At 48.3% G+C, this 19,855-nt stretch overlaps 2 protein-coding genes across 5 annotated transcripts in view; one reads left to right on the forward strand and one right to left on the reverse strand.

Moving 5' to 3' along the window:
* The window catches only part of SLC25A38 (solute carrier family 25 member 38), a 30,608-nt gene extending 12,540 nt beyond the window's left edge, over window positions 1–18,068 (reverse strand). The window contains exons 1-2 of one of the 4 annotated variants that reach the window (XM_083468523.1): window positions 17,771–18,031; window positions 2,577–2,940 (exon numbers count right to left, since the gene is read on the reverse strand). In XM_083468523.1, the coding sequence (XP_083324649.1) occupies window positions 2,577–2,645 (69 nt within the window). In that variant the 5' untranslated portion in view covers window positions 2,646–2,940; window positions 17,771–18,031. Of the gene's footprint in view, window positions 1–2,448; window positions 2,941–17,770 lie in introns of those variants that run through there. The other 3 variants (XR_014517721.1, XM_083468525.1, XM_083468524.1) reach the window with 3 other exon arrangements.
* The window catches only part of LOC310689926 (CX3C chemokine receptor 1-like), a 31,126-nt gene continuing 14,254 nt past the window's right edge, over window positions 2,984–19,855 (forward strand). Inside the window, exon 1 of the mRNA XM_083468499.1 lies at window positions 2,984–3,170. The gene's annotated coding sequence lies outside the window, so the exon portion shown is untranslated. The remainder of the gene's footprint in view (window positions 3,171–19,855) is intronic.

A 19,855-nucleotide genomic window follows, 5' to 3' on the forward strand; every position in this document is an offset into this window, starting at 1 on the left:
CCAACCCCTACCCCATGCCCCTATACCCCCATTCCCTGTACCCCCTACCCTCCTACACCCCAGGTATACAAGTTTAATAATAACAATAATATATTATTTACACACCGCCCATCTGACTGGGTTTCCCCAGCCACTCTGGGTGGCTTCCAACAGAATATTAAAATACAATATTAAACATTAAAAGCTTCCCTAAACAGGTCTGCCTTCAGATGTCTTCTAAAAGTCTGGTAGTTGTTTTTCTCTTTGACATCTGGTGGGAGGGCGTTCCACAGGGCGGGTGCCACCACCGAGAAGGCCCTCTGCCTGGTTCCCTGTAACTTGGCTTCTCGTAGCGAGGGAACCGCCATAAGGCCCTCAGCGCTGGACCTCAGTGTCCGGGCTGGACAATGGGGGTGTAAATGCTCCTTCAGGTATACTGGGCTGAGGCCGTTTAGGGCTTTAAAGGTCAACACCAACACTTTGAACTGTGCTTGGAAACGTACTGAGAGCTAGTGTAGATCTTTCAAGACCGGTGTTATGTGGTATAATAAATAACAATGGAGAAAGGCTCCTGTCCCAAGTCCCACCTCCCCCCACCCAGAGACCAGAAGCGGGCCCCCTCCCACCCAAGCTGTGAGGGCCTGCAACTCTGCCCGTGCTTATGCGGGAGCAAGCCAAACCACCACCTGGTAGAGGCGCCGGGCCGCCTTACTGCGGGGGGTGGGATGCCGGCTAGCAAAAGATCCCCGCCTTACAAGGGGGTTGGGCTGGATGACCCTTGGGGGTCCCTTCCAACTCTACCAAGAGGAGCCACGGAAAGCCTGTGACCTCCATGCGCTTGCCTAGCGCCTCCTTTTCCATGCCCTTTCCTCAACACACAACACGAGGCTGCCAATTCCCAACTTGGTGGTTCTCTTCTGTATTTTAATTTTAACGTTTTGATGTTGTACAGTATTTTAACCTTGTTTTTTTAAGCTGTATTTCAATCAATTGTTTATATATTTGGTGTTAGCCGCCCTGAGCCCAGTCTTGGCTGGGGAGGGCGGGGTATAAATAAACTTATTATTATTATTATGGGTTTCGTTCTCTACTTCGTGGACCGCCTCAAGATCTTTAAACCGAGGGGCGGTATACAAATTCAATAATTAAAAGAAAGAAAATAACAAAACACCTCTAGTCATCACATACAGCTCCCAAGTTAAAACAGTACAACGCATCATCAGAGATCTACAACCTCTCCTGGACAATGACAGTTCTCTTTCTCAAGCTCTGGGAGAAAGACCTTTCATTGCCTACAGACAGCCACCCAATCTTAAACAACTCCTAACCCACAATAATACTACAACCAGACTTAACACGGACACTGGCACCAGAGCCTGCAATAAACCCAGATGCCAACTTTGCTGCCACATACACCCGGACAACACCATTACTGGCCCCAACAACATCACACATACCATCTCGGGACTATTTAATTGCTCATCGTCTAACATTGTGTATGCCATCAAATGCCAACAGTGTCCTTCAGCTCTCTATATTGGACAAACAGGCCAAACCTTACGCCAAAGAATAAACGGACATAAATCTGACATCAAGAATCACAAAACAGAGAAACCAGTAGGAGAACACTTCAGTCTCCCAGGACATTCTATACAAGATCTCAAAGTAGCTGTTTCACTACAAAGGAATTTCAGAAATAGACTGGAAAGAGAAGCTGCTGAATTGCAACTCATTACCAAACTTAAAACCATGGAGAGACCTGGCCTGAACAAAGACATTGGATTCTTATCTCATTATACATGACTAAGCCATTTTTCACCTTCTCACCCCTTGCCTTTTCCTGTAAGACCTATTGCAGTCGTTAAGAGTCGTCAAGAGGCTCATCTCAGCTATCTGCCAATCTCCCATTCCCACCACCCTTCTGAGTAATACCCCTCCCCACCTTCTCACTATATAGAAGGATCTGGCAACTTCTGTTTCAGTGTATCTGAAGAAGTGTGCATGCACACGAAAGCTCATACCAAGAACTAACTCAGTTGGTCTTTAAGGTGCTACTGGAAGGAATTTTTTTATTTTAAAAAAATGAAGAAAGGCTCCACTCCAGAGTCCCAGCCAGCCAGCTAGAGATCAGAAGCGGTCACCCACCACCCCATACACGCCACCCTCAACGAACCCCTACCCCACGCCCCTATACCCCCACTCCCTATACCCCCTACCCTCCTACACCCCCAGGTTTAGAAGTTTAATAAATAAGTGAAGAAGGGCTCCTGTCCCGAGTCCCACCTCCCCCCAGCCAGAGACCAGAAGCGGTCCCCCACCCCCATTCACCCCCCTCCAACCCCTCCTCAGGTATACAAGTTTAATAAATAAGAAGGGCTCTTGTCCCGAGTCCCACCCACCCACCCAGAGACCAGAAGCGGGCCCCCTCCCACCCAAGCTGTGAGGGCCTGCCACTCTGCCCGTGCTTACTCGGGAGCAAGCCAAACCACCACCCGGCAGAGGCGCCGGGCCGCCTTACTGCGGGGGGTGGGATGCCGGCCAGCCCAGCCCAGCCCTCCCCCCGTTTGAGTAAGGGGTGCCCCCTGTCCCCCACTGACCGCCATGGCCTCTCGGGCCCCCGGCCAACTTCTCCTCAGCTCCGCCTCGGGCTCCGCAGCCGAGGGCATCCCACGCAGCTCGCCGCCGGGCCCCAGCCGCGCCGACGCCTCCGACGCCCGACCAATCCCAGGCGAGGGGAGGAGCCTGGCCACGGGAAGGGGAGGCGGGGCTTCGCCCGGCGCCCCGCCCCCCAAGGCCAAAGGACCGCGCGCCAAAGAGCGGTGATCACGGAGGCTTGGAAGGGGGAACACCCGGGGTCATCTAGTCCAACCCCGCGCGCAGGGCAAGCGGCTAAAGCGTCGCCTGGCACACGGGCGCCCAACCTCGAAGCAGAGGAAGGAGGGTTTGCAACCGGCAGCCCCCCTGCAAAAAAGAAAAGAAAAGAGAAATGAAATGAAATGAAATGAAATGAAATGAAAAAGGGTGAAGGAAGCAGGGTTTGCAGCCAGCAGCGCGCCGGTGCCTTTTTTAAACTCACTTTATAGAATCCTAGAATCGGAACTGCAGAATTGGACAGGATCCCGAGGGTCACCGAGCCCACCCTTTTGTGGGAGCCCGATTTTGGCACTGGAAACAAATCCCCAGGCTGATGAGTGCATACATAAACACATACATACATACATACATAACCACATTTTCTCTTAATTCTAAATGTATTTCTGCACCCTTTTAAAAATCATAATAATTGCACAGATTATACTTATATTTATATGTAATCTCCCCAATAAAAGTATTAGGTGGTGTTTATTTTCTTGACACGTGCTTTATATAAATAAATTCTATTTCTAGGTACCAAGCTGGTTTCCATGATCACCGCAACTCCGCAGACAAAATGTATTTGGGGTGTTAATCCCTTTGCAGCACAGCCGAGGCTTGGTGGGGAATTTATAACGGTGTTTTAAATACCTATGATGAGCAGCCCGATCTTAGGAACCTGCGGAAAAAGGTAAAAGGCGGATCTACACGGATCCTCATGAATTCATATGATTTTTTCATTCAAATTAAATAAAACAACCATGATATTGTAGACCATGTCTTACTCTGTAGAAAGCATCAAAAAAATCACGCATCCACTGTTTCGGGGGGGGCGCAGGGGCGCAAAAACATGGTTAAAAAACACGGATCCTCATGGATCCTCATGATTTTTCCACTAGATCAGCCCAAAGTCACCATCAGATCAAAGATCATGGCCATGGGCACAGCATCCACCACAAAAATCACGGATCCACGGCTTCCTGGCGAAACCGTGGCCCAAAAACGTTGTTTTCAAGAACGGATCTTCATGGATCCACACGCTTTCTGCATCGGGCCAACCCAAACTCACCGTCAAATCACATACCATAGTAAGGAGCACAGCCTACACCACAAAAAACTCGGATCCACACCTGCCTGGCCACGCCCTGGCCCAAAAACGTGGTTCCGAAGCACGGATCCTCATGAATCCTCATGATTTTTGCACTAGATCAGCCCAAAGTCACCATCAGATCAAACATCATGGCCATGGGCACAGCATCCACCACAAAAATCACGGATCCACGGCTTCCTGGCCACTCCAAGGCCCAAAAACGTGGTTTTCAAGAACGGATCCTCATGGATCATCATGCTTTTTGCATTGGGCCACCCCAAACTCACCATCAAATCACACATCATGTCCAGGGGCACAGCCTGCACCACAAAAATCACGGATCCACGGCTTACTGACCATACCGTGGCCCAAAAACGTGGTTTTGAAGCACGGATCCTCATGGATCCTCACGCTTTTTGCATTGGGCCACCCCAAACTCACCGTCAAATCACACATCATGTCCAGGGGCACTGCCTGCACCACAAAAATCACGGATCCATGGCTTACTGACCATACCGTGGCCCAAAAACGTGGTTTTGAAGCACGGATCCTCATGGATCCTCACGCTTTTTGCATTGGGCCAACCCAAACTCACCGTCAAATCACACATCATGTCCAGGGGCAGAGCCTGCACCACAGAAAACTCGGATCCACGGCTTCCTGGCCACTCCAAGGCCCAAAAACGTGGTTCCGAAGCACGGATCCTCATGGATCCTCACGCTTTTTGCATTGGGCCACCCCAAACTCACCGTCAAATCACACATCATGTCCAGGGGCACTGCCTGCACCACAAAAAACTCAGATCCACGGCTTCCTGGCCACTCCATGGCCCAAAAACGTGGTTCCAAAGCACGGATCCTCATGGATCCTCACGCTTTTTGCACTAGATCAGCCCAAACTCACCGTCAAATCACACATCATTCCCAGGGGCACAGCCTGCACCACAAAAAACTCAGATCCACGCCTGCCTGGCCACTCCATGGCCCAAAAACGTGGTTTTAAAGCACGGATCCTCATGGATCCTCACTCTTTTTGCATTGGGCCAACCCAAACTCACTGGCAAATCACACATCATGTCCAGGGTCACTGCCTGCACCACAAAAAACTCGGATCCACGGCTTCCTGGCCACTCCATGGCCCAAAAACGTGGTTCCGAAGCACGGATCCTCATGGATCCTCACGCTTTTTGCATTGGGCCACCCCAAACTCACCGTCAAATCACACATCATTCCCAGGGGCACAGCCTGCACCACAAAAAACTCAGATCCACACCTGCCTGGCCACGCCCTGGCCCAAAAACGTGGTTCCGAAGCACGGATCCTCATGAATCCTCATGATTTTTGCACTAGATCAGCCCAAAGTCACCATCAGATCAAACATCATGGCCATGGGCACAGCATCCACCACAAAAATCACGGATCCACGGCTTCCTGGCCACTCCAAGGCCCAAAAACGTGGTTTTCAAGAACGGATCCTCATGGATCATCATGCTTTTTGCATTGGGCCACCCCAAACTCACCATCAAATCACACATCATGTCCAGGGGCACAGCCTGCACCACAAAAATCACGGATCCACGGCTTACTGACCATACCGTGGCCCAAAAACGTGGTTTTGAAGCACGGATCCTCATGGATCCTCACGCTTTTTGCATTGGGCCACCCCAAACTCACCGTCAAATCACACATCATGTCCAGGGGCACTGCCTGCACCACAAAAATCACGGATCCATGGCTTACTGACCATACCGTGGCCCAAAAACGTGGTTTTGAAGCACGGATCCTCATGGATCCTCACGCTTTTTGCATTGGGCCAACCCAAACTCACCGTCAAATCACACATCATGTCCAGGGGCAGAGCCTGCACCACAGAAAACTCGGATCCACGGCTTCCTGGCCACTCCAAGGCCCAAAAACGTGGTTCCGAAGCACGGATCCTCATGGATCCTCACGCTTTTTGCATTGGGCCACCCCAAACTCACCGTCAAATCACACATCATGTCCAGGGGCACTGCCTGCACCACAAAAAACTCAGATCCACGGCTTCCTGGCCACTCCATGGCCCAAAAACGTGGTTCCAAAGCACGGATCCTCATGGATCCTCACGCTTTTTGCACTAGATCAGCCCAAACTCACCGTCAAATCACACATCATTCCCAGGGGCACAGCCTGCACCACAAAAAACTCAGATCCACGCCTGCCTGGCCACTCCATGGCCCAAAAACGTGGTTTTAAAGCACGGATCCTCATGGATCCTCACTCTTTTTGCATTGGGCCAACCCAAACTCACTGGCAAATCACACATCATGTCCAGGGTCACTGCCTGCACCACAAAAAACTCGGATCCACGGCTTCCTGGCCACTCCATGGCCCAAAAACGTGGTTCCGAAGCACGGATCCTCATGGATCCTCACGCTTTTTGCATTGGGCCACCCCAAACTCACCGTCAAATCACACATCATTCCCAGGGGCACAGCCTGCACCACAAAAAACTCAGATCCACACCTGCCTGGCCACGCCCTGGCCCAAAAACGTGGTTCCGAAGCACGGATCCTCATGAATCCTCATGATTTTTGCACTAGATCAGCCCAAAGTCACCATCAGATCAAACATCATGGCCATGGGCACAGCATCCACCACAAAAATCACGGATCCACGGCTTCCTGGCCACTCCAAGGCCCAAAAACGTGGTTTTCAAGAACGGATCCTCATGGATCATCATGCTTTTTGCATTGGGCCACCCCAAACTCACCATCAAATCACACATCATGTCCAGGGGCACAGCCTGCACCACAAAAATCACGGATCCACGGCTTACTGACCATACCGTGGCCCAAAAACGTGGTTTTGAAGCACGGATCCTCATGGATCCTCACGCTTTTTGCATTGGGCCACCCCAAACTCACCGTCAAATCACACATCATGTCCAGGGGCACTGCCTGCACCACAAAAATCACGGATCCATGGCTTACTGACCATACCGTGGCCCAAAAACGTGGTTTTGAAGCACGGATCCTCATGGATCCTCACGCTTTTTGCATTGGGCCAACCCAAACTCACCGTCAAATCACACATCATGTCCAGGGGCAGAGCCTGCACCACAGAAAACTCGGATCCACGGCTTCCTGGCCACTCCAAGGCCCAAAAACGTGGTTCCGAAGCACGGATCCTCATGGATCCTCACGCTTTTTGCATTGGGCCACCCCAAACTCACCGTCAAATCACACATCATGTCCAGGGGCACTGCCTGCACCACAAAAAACTCAGATCCACGGCTTCCTGGCCACTCCATGGCCCAAAAACGTGGTTCCAAAGCACGGATCCTCATGGATCCTCACGCTTTTTGCACTAGATCAGCCCAAACTCACCGTCAAATCACACATCATTCCCAGGGGCACAGCCTGCACCACAAAAAACTCAGATCCACGCCTGCCTGGCCACTCCATGGCCCAAAAACGTGGTTTTAAAGCACGGATCCTCATGGATCCTCACTCTTTTTGCATTGGGCCAACCCAAACTCACTGGCAAATCACACATCATGTCCAGGGTCACTGCCTGCACCACAAAAAACTCGGATCCACGGCTTCCTGGCCACTCCATGGCCCAAAAACGTGGTTCCGAAGCACGGATCCTCATGGATCCTCACGCTTTTTGCATTGGGCCACCCCAAACTCACCGTCAAATCACACATCATTCCCAGGGGCACAGCCTGCACCACAAAAAACTCAGATCCACGCCTGCCTGGCCACTCCATGGCCCAAAAACGTGGTTCCAAAGCACGGATCCTCATGGATCCTCACGCTTTTTGCATTGGGCCAACCCAAACTCACTGGCAAATCACACATCATGTCCAGGGTCACTGCCTGCACCACAAAAAACTCAGATCCACGGCTTCCTGACCATACCGTGGCCCAAAAACGTGGTTTCGAAGCACGGATCCTCATGGATCCTCACGCTTTTTGCATTGGGCCAACCCAAACTCACTGTCAAATCACACATCATGTCCAGGGGCATAGCTTACACCACAAAAAACTCGGATCCACGGCTTCCTGGCCACTCCATGGCCCAAAAACGTGGTTTTGAAGCACGGATCCTCATGGATCCTCACGCTTTTTGCATTGGGCCAACCCAAACTCCCTGTCAAATCACATATCATGGCCAGGGGCACAACATCCACCACAAAAAACTCGGATGCATGCCTGCCTGGCCATACCGTGGCCCAAAAACGTGGTTTTGAAGCATGGATTCCCATGGATCTTCATGATTTTTGCACAAGATCAGCCCAAAGTCATCATCAGATCAAACTTCATGGCCAGGGGCACAGCATCCACCACAAAAATCACGGATCCACGGCTTCCTGGCCATACTGTGGCCCAAAAACGTGGTTCCGAACCACGGATCCTCATGGATCCTCACACTTTTTGCATTGGGCCAGCCCAAACTCACTGTCAAATCACACATCATGTCCAGGGATACAACTTGCACCAAAGAAATCTAGGATCCACAGCTTCCTGTTCATACCACTGCCCAAAAACGTGGTTTTGAAGCACGGATCCTCATGGATCCTCACGCTTTTTGCATTGGGCCAACCCAAACACACCGTTAAATCACACATCATGTCCAGGGGCACAGCCTGCACCACAAAAATCATGGATCCATGGCTTCCTGGTCATACTGTGGCCCAAAAATGTGGTTTTGAAGCACGGATCCTCATGGATCCTCACGCTTTTTGCACTAGATCAGCCCAAATTCAAATCACACATCATGGCCAGGGATACAACTTGCACCACAAAAAAATAGGATCCACGGCTTCCTGGCCATACCGTGGCCCAAAAACGTGGTTTTGAAGCACGGATCCTCATGGATCCTCACGCTTTTTGCATTGGGCCAACCCAAACCCACTGTCAAATCACATATCATACCAAGGGGCACAGCCTACACCACAAAAAACTCGGATCCACGCCTGCCTGGCCATACCGTGGCCCAAAAACGTGGTTCCGAAGCATGGATCCTCATGGATCCTGTTGATTTTTGCACTAGATCAGCCCAAATTCACCGTCAAATCACACATCATGGCCAGGGGCACAACCTGCACCACAAAAATCACGGATCCATGGCTTCCTGGCGACACCATAGCCCAAAAATGTAGTTTTGAAGCACGGATCCTCGTGGATCCTCACACTTTTTGCACTGGGCCACCCCTAAATCACTGTCAAATCACACTTCATGCCATGGGACACAGCTTGCACCACAAAAAACTCGGATACACGGGTTCCTGGCCATACCGTGGCCCAAAAACGTGATTTCAAAGCATGGATCCTTATGGATCCTCACGCATTTTCCATTTGCCAACCCAAACTCACTGTCAAATCACACATCATGGCCATGGGCACAGCCTGCACCACAAAAAACACGGATCCACAGCTTCCTGGCCACTCCATGGCTCAAAAACGTGGTTTTGAAGCATGGATCCTCATGGATCATCACACTTTTTGCATTGGGGAACCCCAAATTCACCCTTTATTCAGATATCTTGTACATAACCACAGATCTGACCACAAACATCATGGATCTACTGCCAGATGCTACCCTGGGTATATTGGCCATTTTTTAGGTGGGTGTGCTGGGATGGAGGAAACTGAGTCGGCTGAATCTCAATCCATTAAAGATGGGCGTCCAATGGCTGGGCCCGAATAATTCCAGTTTGGTTTGCCAGCTCCCAGCTCTTAATGGGGCGCAATAGTCACCTGTAGCCGCTATCAGGAGTCCCGGTGTGATCCTGGATGCTTCTGTCTCTATGGAGGCATTGGTCACAAATGTAGCCAAACTGGAATTTTTGAATCTATGTCAGGTTAGGAGATTGGTACCGTACCTGTCCCTTTCCAACCTAGCCATGGTGATCCATGCAGTAGTCACCTGCAGACTAGACTACTTTAACTTGCTGTACACCTGAGCCGGGGAGTGCAGGGTATAAATGTGTGTGTGTGTGTGTGTGTGTGTGAGAGAGAGAGAGAGAGAGAGAGAGAGATATGCAGGGCTACCCTTGAGACTGCTCCAGAAACTCCAAATGGTCTAAAATGCAGATGCATGAGTTCTTACTTGGACTTTGTGGAGAGCCCACATTCAGTTGGTTGTTCATCAGCTGGATTGGCTCCAGGTGGAGTATCGAATCAGGTTCAATGTTTTGGTGCTAATCTTTAAGGCCCTAAACAGTCTGTGACCTTTCTTATCTGTGGGAATTCTCTTCCAATACACCCCCCATGAGTGTGACGCTCATCTAACAGCAACCTACTGGTGGTCCCTGGCCCAAAACATATCCAGCTGTCCTCAACCAGAGCCAGAGCCTTTTTGGTGGAATGCTTTGTCTAATGAGAACCAGGGCTCAGTGCAATCTATCTCAGTTCTCTCACTTGTCATGGTGAGTGGGCTTGCACATTCCTATGACCCTTGTGAGCGAAGCCGTTGGGAATCTCATACTCCCAGCAGGGTCACCCAAGGTGGTAAGGTCAAAGAAAATTAAATATGCTCAGAGTCCTGTAGTGATTTCATGCTCTTTATTGCAGCTTGTAAAACAGTGATTGAATTCCCCCCCCAAACCTCAGGCTTTTATATACATTATTCACACAATGAGTCCCATCTGACTAGCTGATTCTGCTTCCCTCCAGGAGCCTGATTGGTCTTTTCCTGCAAGCCAATCAGTTCTTGCATTCTAGGATCCTACTTGCCTATTGTTCTAGGATCCAAGCTTAGTACATAACAGGGAAGGAGTTAGACAAAGAATGGTCCAAGAAGTCCTCAACGGCAGAACAGGCGGGTGATAACAAGCAGTGTGTTACAACGGCTCTGAAGGCGGATGAAGGCTGCAGCAGATAGGATCCACCAGTTTGTCGTGACTACTCATGCCATCAGAACAGAGCCCTACTGCGAAGACTGTGCGTTGGTCAGCGTGCACTAATCTACACACATAAAACAAATTCACGCACAGGCGTCTTCCAAAAACCAAACCCAACCCCCCCAAACCCTCCCCCCATGGCCATCACTAAATGGCTACTGTGGCAGGAATGTGAAGCCCCTAGTCATGAACCGACACATGGGCGGTCAGTTGTTCTGACTCAAGGAATGAGGCCGTTGAGCAGCTCAGCAGCTGTATCCATGACTGAGCAGCCCTTTTTAGGATCCACTAAAAGGGGAAGGGGCTGGAAACGGTGCCCTAAACATAGTATGCCTCCCTTTTTCCCTGACTGGATTACCACGCCCAGGTGGAATCTCTTTTCCTATAGTTTGAATCCATTATTCTGCATCCTAGTCTCTAGAACAGCAGAAAACAAGCTTGCTCCCTCTTCAACATGACATCCCATCAAATATTTAAACATGGCTATCATGTCACTCCTTAATCTTCTCTTCTCTAGATTAAACAAATCCAGCTCCCTATGTCTCTCCTCATAGGGCTTGAATTCCAGACCTTTTACATTTTGGTCACCCTCCTCTGGACATGCTCCAAATTGACAATATCCTTCTTCAACTGGACACAGTATTTCAGGTGTGGTCTGACCAACCAACCAGAATAGTGTGGTAGCATTCCTTCACTTGATCTAGACACTATACTCCTATTGATGCAGCCCAGAATTGCATTGGCATTCTTAGCTGCCACATCACACTGTTGACTCATATTCAGCTTGTGGTCGACTAAGACTCCCAGATCCCTTTCACAGGTACTGTTGTCAAGCCAAGTGTCCCCCACCTGTGCATTTCATTTTTTCTATCCAGGTGCAGTACCTTACATTTCTCCCTATTGAACTCCATATTGTTGGTTTTGGCCCAGCTCTCTAGGCTATTCAGGTCATTTTGAGTTCTGACCCTGTCCTCTGGTGTATTAGCAACCCCTCCCAGTTTGCAGTCATTTGCAAATCTGATTAGCACACCCTCTATTCCATCATCCAAATCATTTATAAAAATATTGAATAGCACCAGGCCCAGGACAGAACCTTGTGGAACCCCAGTAGTCATTTTTTTCCAGGATGAAGGTGAGCCACTGATGAGCACTCTTTGGGTTCAGCCCATCAACCAATTACAAATCCACCTAACAGTAGCTTTGTCTAGCCCACATTTTACTAGCTGTTTTGCAATAATATCATGGGGGACCTTTTCAAAGGCCTTACTGAAGTCAAGGTAAGCTGGTACAAGGGAAAGCAGGATTGTAATTACCGTAAAAATTACTGATTACTTTGGATCAGCAGTCTCAACCTAACCCGCTATGTGGGGAGAGCCACGTGTTCCTTTGGAAGGCAAGTGGAATACAGTGTGATATACTGACAGCTGTTTTAAAAGATGTAACTGTAACTTAAAATCCAGTATCAGGAAAAAAAACAAAAATAGATGGTCCCTGTGTGGATAGTCATGTTTGCATGATGGGGCCACCTCCAGTGACCATGTGGCCTGATATAAGAGGGTTCTAAAATCAGTCCTGAAAGTAGACTGATTGAGAATGACACACGCATAGCTTTTGCTCTGCCATTAACAAGGTGAGCTGAAGCAAATTCTTGCCTCCCTTTGGGCTTAGCAATATTTCCTACAGCATTCTTGTTGAAGGGCATTGGAGAGTTAGGTGAGGGTCACTTTTCTGTTTTTCCATCAAGCCCCCAGACAAGAATGCTACAGCATCAGCCCCAAACACTCAGTCTCATAACAAAAAATACTCAACGGAGTTAGGGCTGAGGGTAGGGGAAGTACAATTATGATCTTTCCAGTCCTCTAGAAGCTGACCCTTTTGGTCATTTTGGTCATGGAGCCAAATATCTGTTTCCAAGTTTAAAGAGTCTAAACAAGTAAAGAACAAGCTTGCCCTTTACATGCAAAAGCCCTGAAATTCAGCCCATTGGGCAATGATAGGCTGGGAGGAGGGAGGTAAGGACTAGCACCTTCTCTGCCCTCCACCTCCAACAGCTACACCTGAAAGTTTCATGATGGGGTTCGATTTGAGAAGCTGAATGTTTATAAAGGCACTTAGCCAATTTCTGCCACGGAAATTCTGAACAGAAATACTCTGCAGGTTCAGCCCCCAAAAGAAACTGCTCTATGGTCTCTGTGTTGGGAAATGGGAACAGATCTTGCTCATCACCAACCTTCCCTCCACAAATCAGTATCACTATGAGGCTGAACTGAACAGCTTGCTCCAGAGTTTTAAGAGATACGTTTCTGTGGTGTAGTAGTTAAGAGCGGTGGACTCTAATCTGGTGAGCTGGGTTCGCTTCCCCGCTCCTCCACATGCAGCTGCTGGGTGACCTTGGGCCAGTCACACTTCTCTCTGAACTCTCTCAGCCCCACCTACCTCACAAGGTGTCTGTTGTGGGGGTGGAAGGGAAAGGAGATTTTTAGCCACTTTGAGACTCCTTCAAGTAGAGAAAAGCAGGATATAAAAACTAACTCCATAAATAAGAATTCTATGGAAAAGGACCATCCCTGCCATGATGATGAAAACTATATGTTTGGATTTTGCTGTATTATACCAACCTGTGGAATATGACAGTTCGCAGTTTCAAAATCTATTTGGCCACAGTGGATTGACAGTCTGGACACACAAAAACCTCTGGAAGATCTTTTGAATCAATGCCTATGCGAAAGCAGTGGTACCAGTCCTTGCAGTTTCCTTCACAGTAAGCCATAGTTAGGTCACCACTGGGCCTCCTGCACCCTTCCTTCAAGAAACATAGTGACCAGCAGCCTTCAAACAAGGATATCTGAGCAATAGGTTAGTGTATCCTTCCATCCCTCTGGGCATGATCGAGACACAGTAATGTAACTCTCGTTCAAGATTTGTCTCTTCTTGGGAGGAACAGCATCAATTTCCACTTGAAAATATTTGTCTTGTCCTTCAAAATAGGTTTTCCCACAGTACTGTATTATTTCTTTTGCAATCCAGGGTCTAATAGCAGCCATATCCTTTTGTATGAACTGTAATTGGGCAGCAGAAGCAATCAGATGGGCAATGGTACGTGTGAAAGGACCGTAGTCACTGGAATTACGGTACCTTGCCTGGGTATATCAGTTGGTGCAAAAAATGATCAGCCGCAAAACTATAGGGATATTTTGAATCCATCTCATACAGACATGCTAAGAAGGATGTTATTGCATCAATCACAGAGTGGTTCAATCCATGTTTGGAATCTAGATAGAGCATGGTCTTCCTTTTAAAAATGATTACTATCAGTTTCCAGTGGACTTCTCTGTCATTTACTGGAATAATCAAAACATCTTTCTTTAGCACTCCAAATCTCAAACAGTTCTTCAGAGCTTGCACTGGCAATCTTTGACATATCTGCATGAAGTGGCAAGTACGGTAAGTGGGAAAATTGTTCCATTGTGACCTAGCTCTTTGGCCATGATCACCCTGGAGGCAAGAAAGGCATCTATTATGCGATCATTTATCCAGTTTGATCCTTTCAGTGTGTTTATGTCATAGTCATACACACAGATGTTGCCAACTGAACCAAAGTCCCATGGTTTGTAGACTGAGTGTGGGGAAGGTACAGTTGTGCCATGGGGGAACTGATGTACAAATCAGTGATTTGTCCAAACACTTCTCACTTTGTGTTGAGAATATGGGGCTGCTATCAAAATAATCAATATCGGTCACTGTCAAATCCTCTTTCCCACCTTTTGGAGTGGAGGTCATCTGAGGCTGAGTGCTTTCCAGGTGTCTCATAGTCAGTTGGTGATCTTAAGGAGTCAAACCCCTCAGCAGCCTGCACTGAATCAGATGCTGGAGCTACTGTTATCTTTTCCTGCAGTCTGGGGAACTTTCTTCCCGATCTACTCTTCTGTCTTTTATTTCACTTCAACTGTGTGAGCTGCAACTGGCAAGGCTTCCCTGGTTCTGGTGGCATGCCGATAGATTTTGTGGCAGCTATAATATGGTAACAAGTCCTGGATGATGTCCTGTATGGACTGTGCATGCATGGCTGCCCGTATGGTCGCCAGGAGAGCGGCTGCCCATACAGCCTGTACGGCCGCCGTGAGAGGAGCTGCCTGTACGGACGCTACGCGAGCAGCAGCCTGTACAGTCGCCGCGAGAGCAGCTGCCCATATGGCCCATACGGTCGCTGCGAGAGGGGCTGCCTGTACAGTTGCCGCAAGAGCGGCAGCCAGTACAGCGACCTTACTGTCACTCTCCCCCCAGCATGGCACCCTGGGGCACCATCACCCCGCTGCCCCTTCATATGCCCCTGTAGTCAATCAAATGTACCATGAACAATCTGAAGTCATGCTGGGCACAATTCACCACTAATCCTGTTCTTTTTCTAAAAACACGTGGTGGACTCCAGGAAAGCTGTCAGCAGGCAACATGATTCCCATGGGCACCACGTTGGAAACCCCCTATTTCAAAGTTTGCACTGACAAAATCTGTTCTCAAAAAAACTTGCAGTTAAACCTCCATTTATAATTACTACCCCTGCAAAGCAACCAACTTTTGTCCCAAAACCATTTGTAGCTGAATTGACGCAAGACAGGTGATTGTTTTTCATGGTTACTTTGGTGGTCTCCATCTAGTTGGTTTGATAATTTACATTCACAGGTAAGATCATCACAATCTCTGCCTTGGACATTCTTGAGGTTTAGCAGTGTCAAAAATTTCCAGGTGCAGTTCTTCACAGTGGAAGCTATGAATATGAATGTCATTTTATTTCAGTGTTCTTGCTAATGCAGAACCATTTCAGATAGCGTTTGTATTTCGGTCATTCCATGGACATTGGTGTGATCTTACAATATAATTTGGTGGAGTCCATTTAACAATCATGCCGATCCATGAGGATTAAAGTATTTAATATAGTGTTTGTTCCTTGGCTGTGCTCTGTGGTTTTGTGGTTCGTTCTGTGGTCATATACATCATGTGTGATTTGAAAGTGATTTCAGGGTGACCAAACATAAAAAAAACCTAAGGATCCATGAGGATCCGTGCTTCGGAACCACGTTTTTGGGCCTTGGAGTGGCCAGGAAGCCGTGGATCCGTGATTTTTGTGGTGCAGGCTGTGCCTCTGGACATGATGTGTGATTTGACGGTGAGTTTGGGGTGGCCCGATGCAAAAAGCGTGAGGATCCATGAGGATCCGTGCTTCAAAACCACGTTTTTGGGCCATGGAGTGGCCAGGAAGCCGTGGATCCGAGTTTTTTGTGGTGCAGGCTGTGCCCCTGGACATGATGTGTGATTTGACAGTGAGTTTGGGTTGGCCCAATGCAAAAAGAGTGAGGATCCATGAAGATCCGTGCTTTAAAACCACGTTTTTGGGCCATGGAGTGGCCAGGCAGGCGTGGATCTGAGTTTTTTGTGGTGCAGGCGGTGCCCCTGGGAATGATGTGTGATTTGACGGTGAGTTTGGGGTGGCCCAATGCAAAAAGCGTGAGGATCCATGAGGATCCGTGCTTCGGAACCACGTTTTTGGGCCATGGAGTGGCCAGGAAGCCGTGGATCCGAGTTTTTTGTGGTGCAGGCTGTGCCCCTGGACATGATGTGTGATTTGACGGTGAGTTTGGGGTGGCCCAATGCAAAAAGCGTGAGGATCCATGAGGATCCGTGCTTCGGAACCACGTTTTTGGGCCTTGGAGTGGCCAGGAAGCCGTGGATCCGAGTTTTCTGTGGTGCAGGCGCTGCCCCTGGACATGATGTGTGATTTTACGGTGAGTTTGGGTTGGCCCAATGCAAAAAGCATGAGGATCCATGAAGATCCGTGCTTCAAAACCACGTTTTTGGGCCATGGTATGGTCAGTAAGCCGTGGATCCGTGATTTTTGTGGTGCCGGCTGTGCCTCTGGACATGATGTGTGATTTGACGGTGAGTTTGGGGTGGCCCGATGCAAAAAGCGTGAGGATCCATGAGGATCCGTGCTTCAAAACCACGTTTTTGGGCCACGGTATGGTCAGGAAGCCGTGGATCCGTGATTTTTGTGGTGCAGGCTGTGCCCCTGGACATGATGTGTGATTTGATGGTGAGTTTGGGGTGGCCCAATGCAAAAAGCATGATGATCCATGAGGATCCGTTCTTGAAAACCACGTTTTTGGGCCTTGGAGTGGCCAGGAAGCCGTGGATCCGTGATTTTTGTGGTGGATGCTGTGCCCATGGCCATGATGTTTGATCTGATGGTGACTTTGTGTTGATCTAGTGCAAAAATCATAAGGATTCATGAGGATCCGTGCTTCGGAACCACGTTTTTGGGCCAGGGCGTGGTCAGGCAGGCGTGGATCTGAGTTTTTTGTGGTGTAGGTTGTGCCCCTGGCTATGATGTGTGATTTGACAGTGAGTTTGGGTTGGTCCAATGCAAAAAGTGTGAGGATCCATGAGGATCTGTTCTTGAAAACCACGTTTTTGTGCCATGGTATGGCCAGGAAGCCATGGATCCGTGATTTCTGTGGTGGATGTTGTGCCCCTGGACATGATGTGTAATTTGAAAGTGAGTTTGGGCTGATCTAGTGCAAAAATCATGAGGATTCATGAGGATCCGTGTTTTTTAACCATGTTTTTGCGCCATTGCGGCACCACGAAACAGTGGATGCGTGATTTTTTTGGTTCCTCCTACAGACTAAGATGTGGTCTACAGTAGCATGGTGTTTTTATTTTGTTTCACTATAAAAATCATATGAATTCATGAGGATCCGTGCCTCGGATCCATGTTTTTATGGTGCTGCACCGCGGCAAAGTGTTGGATCCACGTTTTTTATAGTCCAGTTTGTAGGCGTGCCTTCTAGGTGTGATTTGACACTGCATTTGTTGGAATTATTTTTTAAAAAGTGGAGGATCCATGAGGATCCGTGTAGATCCGCCTTTTATGCAGACCCGGAACCTGCCTAGTTTTCTTACCACTGAACAGTTCCACCTTGTTTCCTGCTTCGCGTTTGCCTGGAACAGGGCATTTAAGACTAACGGCAGATGCTGATGGAATTGAACCTAAAGATTACTAAGGATCTAGGAATTGAACCTAAAAATGATTGAGGATCCAGGAATTAAACTTAAAAATTACTAAAATCTGGAATTAAACCTAAAAATTGCTAAGGATCTTGGCCGTTTTCAGCTCCTCTCTGTCAATTCTGCTTCGATATACAGTACTGTATGCTATGAAACGGTTTGGGTCGCCAGATCTTGTCAGACTGCAACTCCCATCATCCCAAGCACGTCGCTTGGAGATGACGAAAGAGCCCGGTTACAGAAAGGAAGGCGGGTGGTTAGCTCATTACCGCGGAGCTAGGGAAAAGTGTAGAGTCACGCATCTCCATAGGTTGAATTTCAGCTAGTTTTCATAGATGAAAGCACATTATAAAAGCTTAGGAAAAACAATTTGATTTGGGAAAGAACTTGGAGTCTAATTCTGGTACTGAAAAGAAATCCCCAGGCTACACACGAGTTTAGCCTCTTTCCCAGGCTTGTTGTTGTTTAGTCGTGTCCAATTCTTCGTGACCCCATGGACCAGAGCACGCCAGGCACTCCTGTCTTCCACTGCCTCCCGCAGTTTCGTCAGACTCATGCAGGTAGCTTCGAGAACACTGTCCAACCATCTCGTCCTCTGTCGTCCCCTTCTCCTTCTGCCCTCCATCTTTCCCAACATCAGGGTCTTTTCCAGGGAGTCTTCTCTTCTCATGAGGTGGCCAAAGTATTGGAGCCTCAGCTCCAGGATCTGTCCTTCCAGTGAGCACTCAGGGCTGATTTCCTTCAGAATGGAGAGGTTTGATCTTCTTGCAGTCCACGGGACTCTCAAGAGTCTCCTCCAGCACCAGAATTCAAAAGCATCCATTCTTCGGCGATCAGCCTTCTTTATGGTCCAGCTCTCACTTCCATACATCACTACTGGGAAAACCATAGCTTTAACTAGGCTAAACATACCCAACTCCTTCAACCATTCCTCATAAGGCTTGGTTTCCAGACCCTGACCCTTGATCATCTTGGTTGCCCTCTTCCATAATGTTGCTGGGTGTTTTTAAATCTGTTTTTGCTTGATCCTTAATTCTTATTTCTTTTAATTAAATAGTTGTTTTAAACTGCTTTTACTGATAATTTTATTCTTTTGTTTGTGTGTTTTTGCAAAGCACAAAGACGTGGATTTAAAAATTAAGCAGTACAGGCAACCCGCCATTAACGTTACATTTTGAGGCGCCACGTGCATCAATGAAATTGTGTGTATTTGAAACACCGTTGGGAAAGCCCCCCAACCCTCTGTTCTGCCCCCACCCCGCTCTGCCCCTCTGGGTGACGTTTTTGACATTTATCAGTCACTTCTGAGTTATGTGCATGTCCACAGTTGCACACATATTGAACACATGTTCATGGGTGGTCGCCTAAATATAAATGGTATGAAATAAAAGAATAAATAAACTGCAAGCTGTAGCCTGCTATCTGCCTTCAAGAATGTATCTTTAAGAAAGTATTTTAAAGAATGTATCTTTGTATTTTAAAGAATGTATCTTTTAGAACATGGGTAGGCAAACTATGGCCCAGGGGCCGGATCTGGCCCAATTGCCTTCTAAATCCAGCCCGTGGACGGTCCGGGAATCAGCGAGTTTTTACATGAGTAGAATGTGTGCTTTTATTTAAAATGCATCTCTGGGTTATTTGTGGGGCCTGCCTGGTGTTTTTACATGAGTAGAATGTGTGCTTTTATTTAAAATGCATCTCTGGGTTATTTGTGGGGCACAGGAATTCGCTCATCCCCCCCCCAAAAAATATAGTCCGGCCCCCCACAAGGTATGAGGGACAGTGGACCAGCCCCCTGCTGAAAACGTTTGCTGACCCCTGTTGTAAGATCTTGAGTGGTGCTAATGGAGATGTCGTTTGTTTGAGATTGGGAGCAAAAGGTGTTGAACTGTTTTTCCTTTTCAGCGGATCTTGGCTAATAGTTCTGTTTTTCCTTTCTTTACAGGAAAGAATACTGGAGGTTCTGGGGTGATCAGCATG

Source organism: Podarcis liolepis (genome assembly GCF_965112155.1).
Source record: "Podarcis liolepis genome assembly, chromosome: 12".
NCBI classification, from domain to species: Eukaryota; Metazoa; Chordata; class Lepidosauria; order Squamata; family Lacertidae; genus Podarcis; species Podarcis liolepis.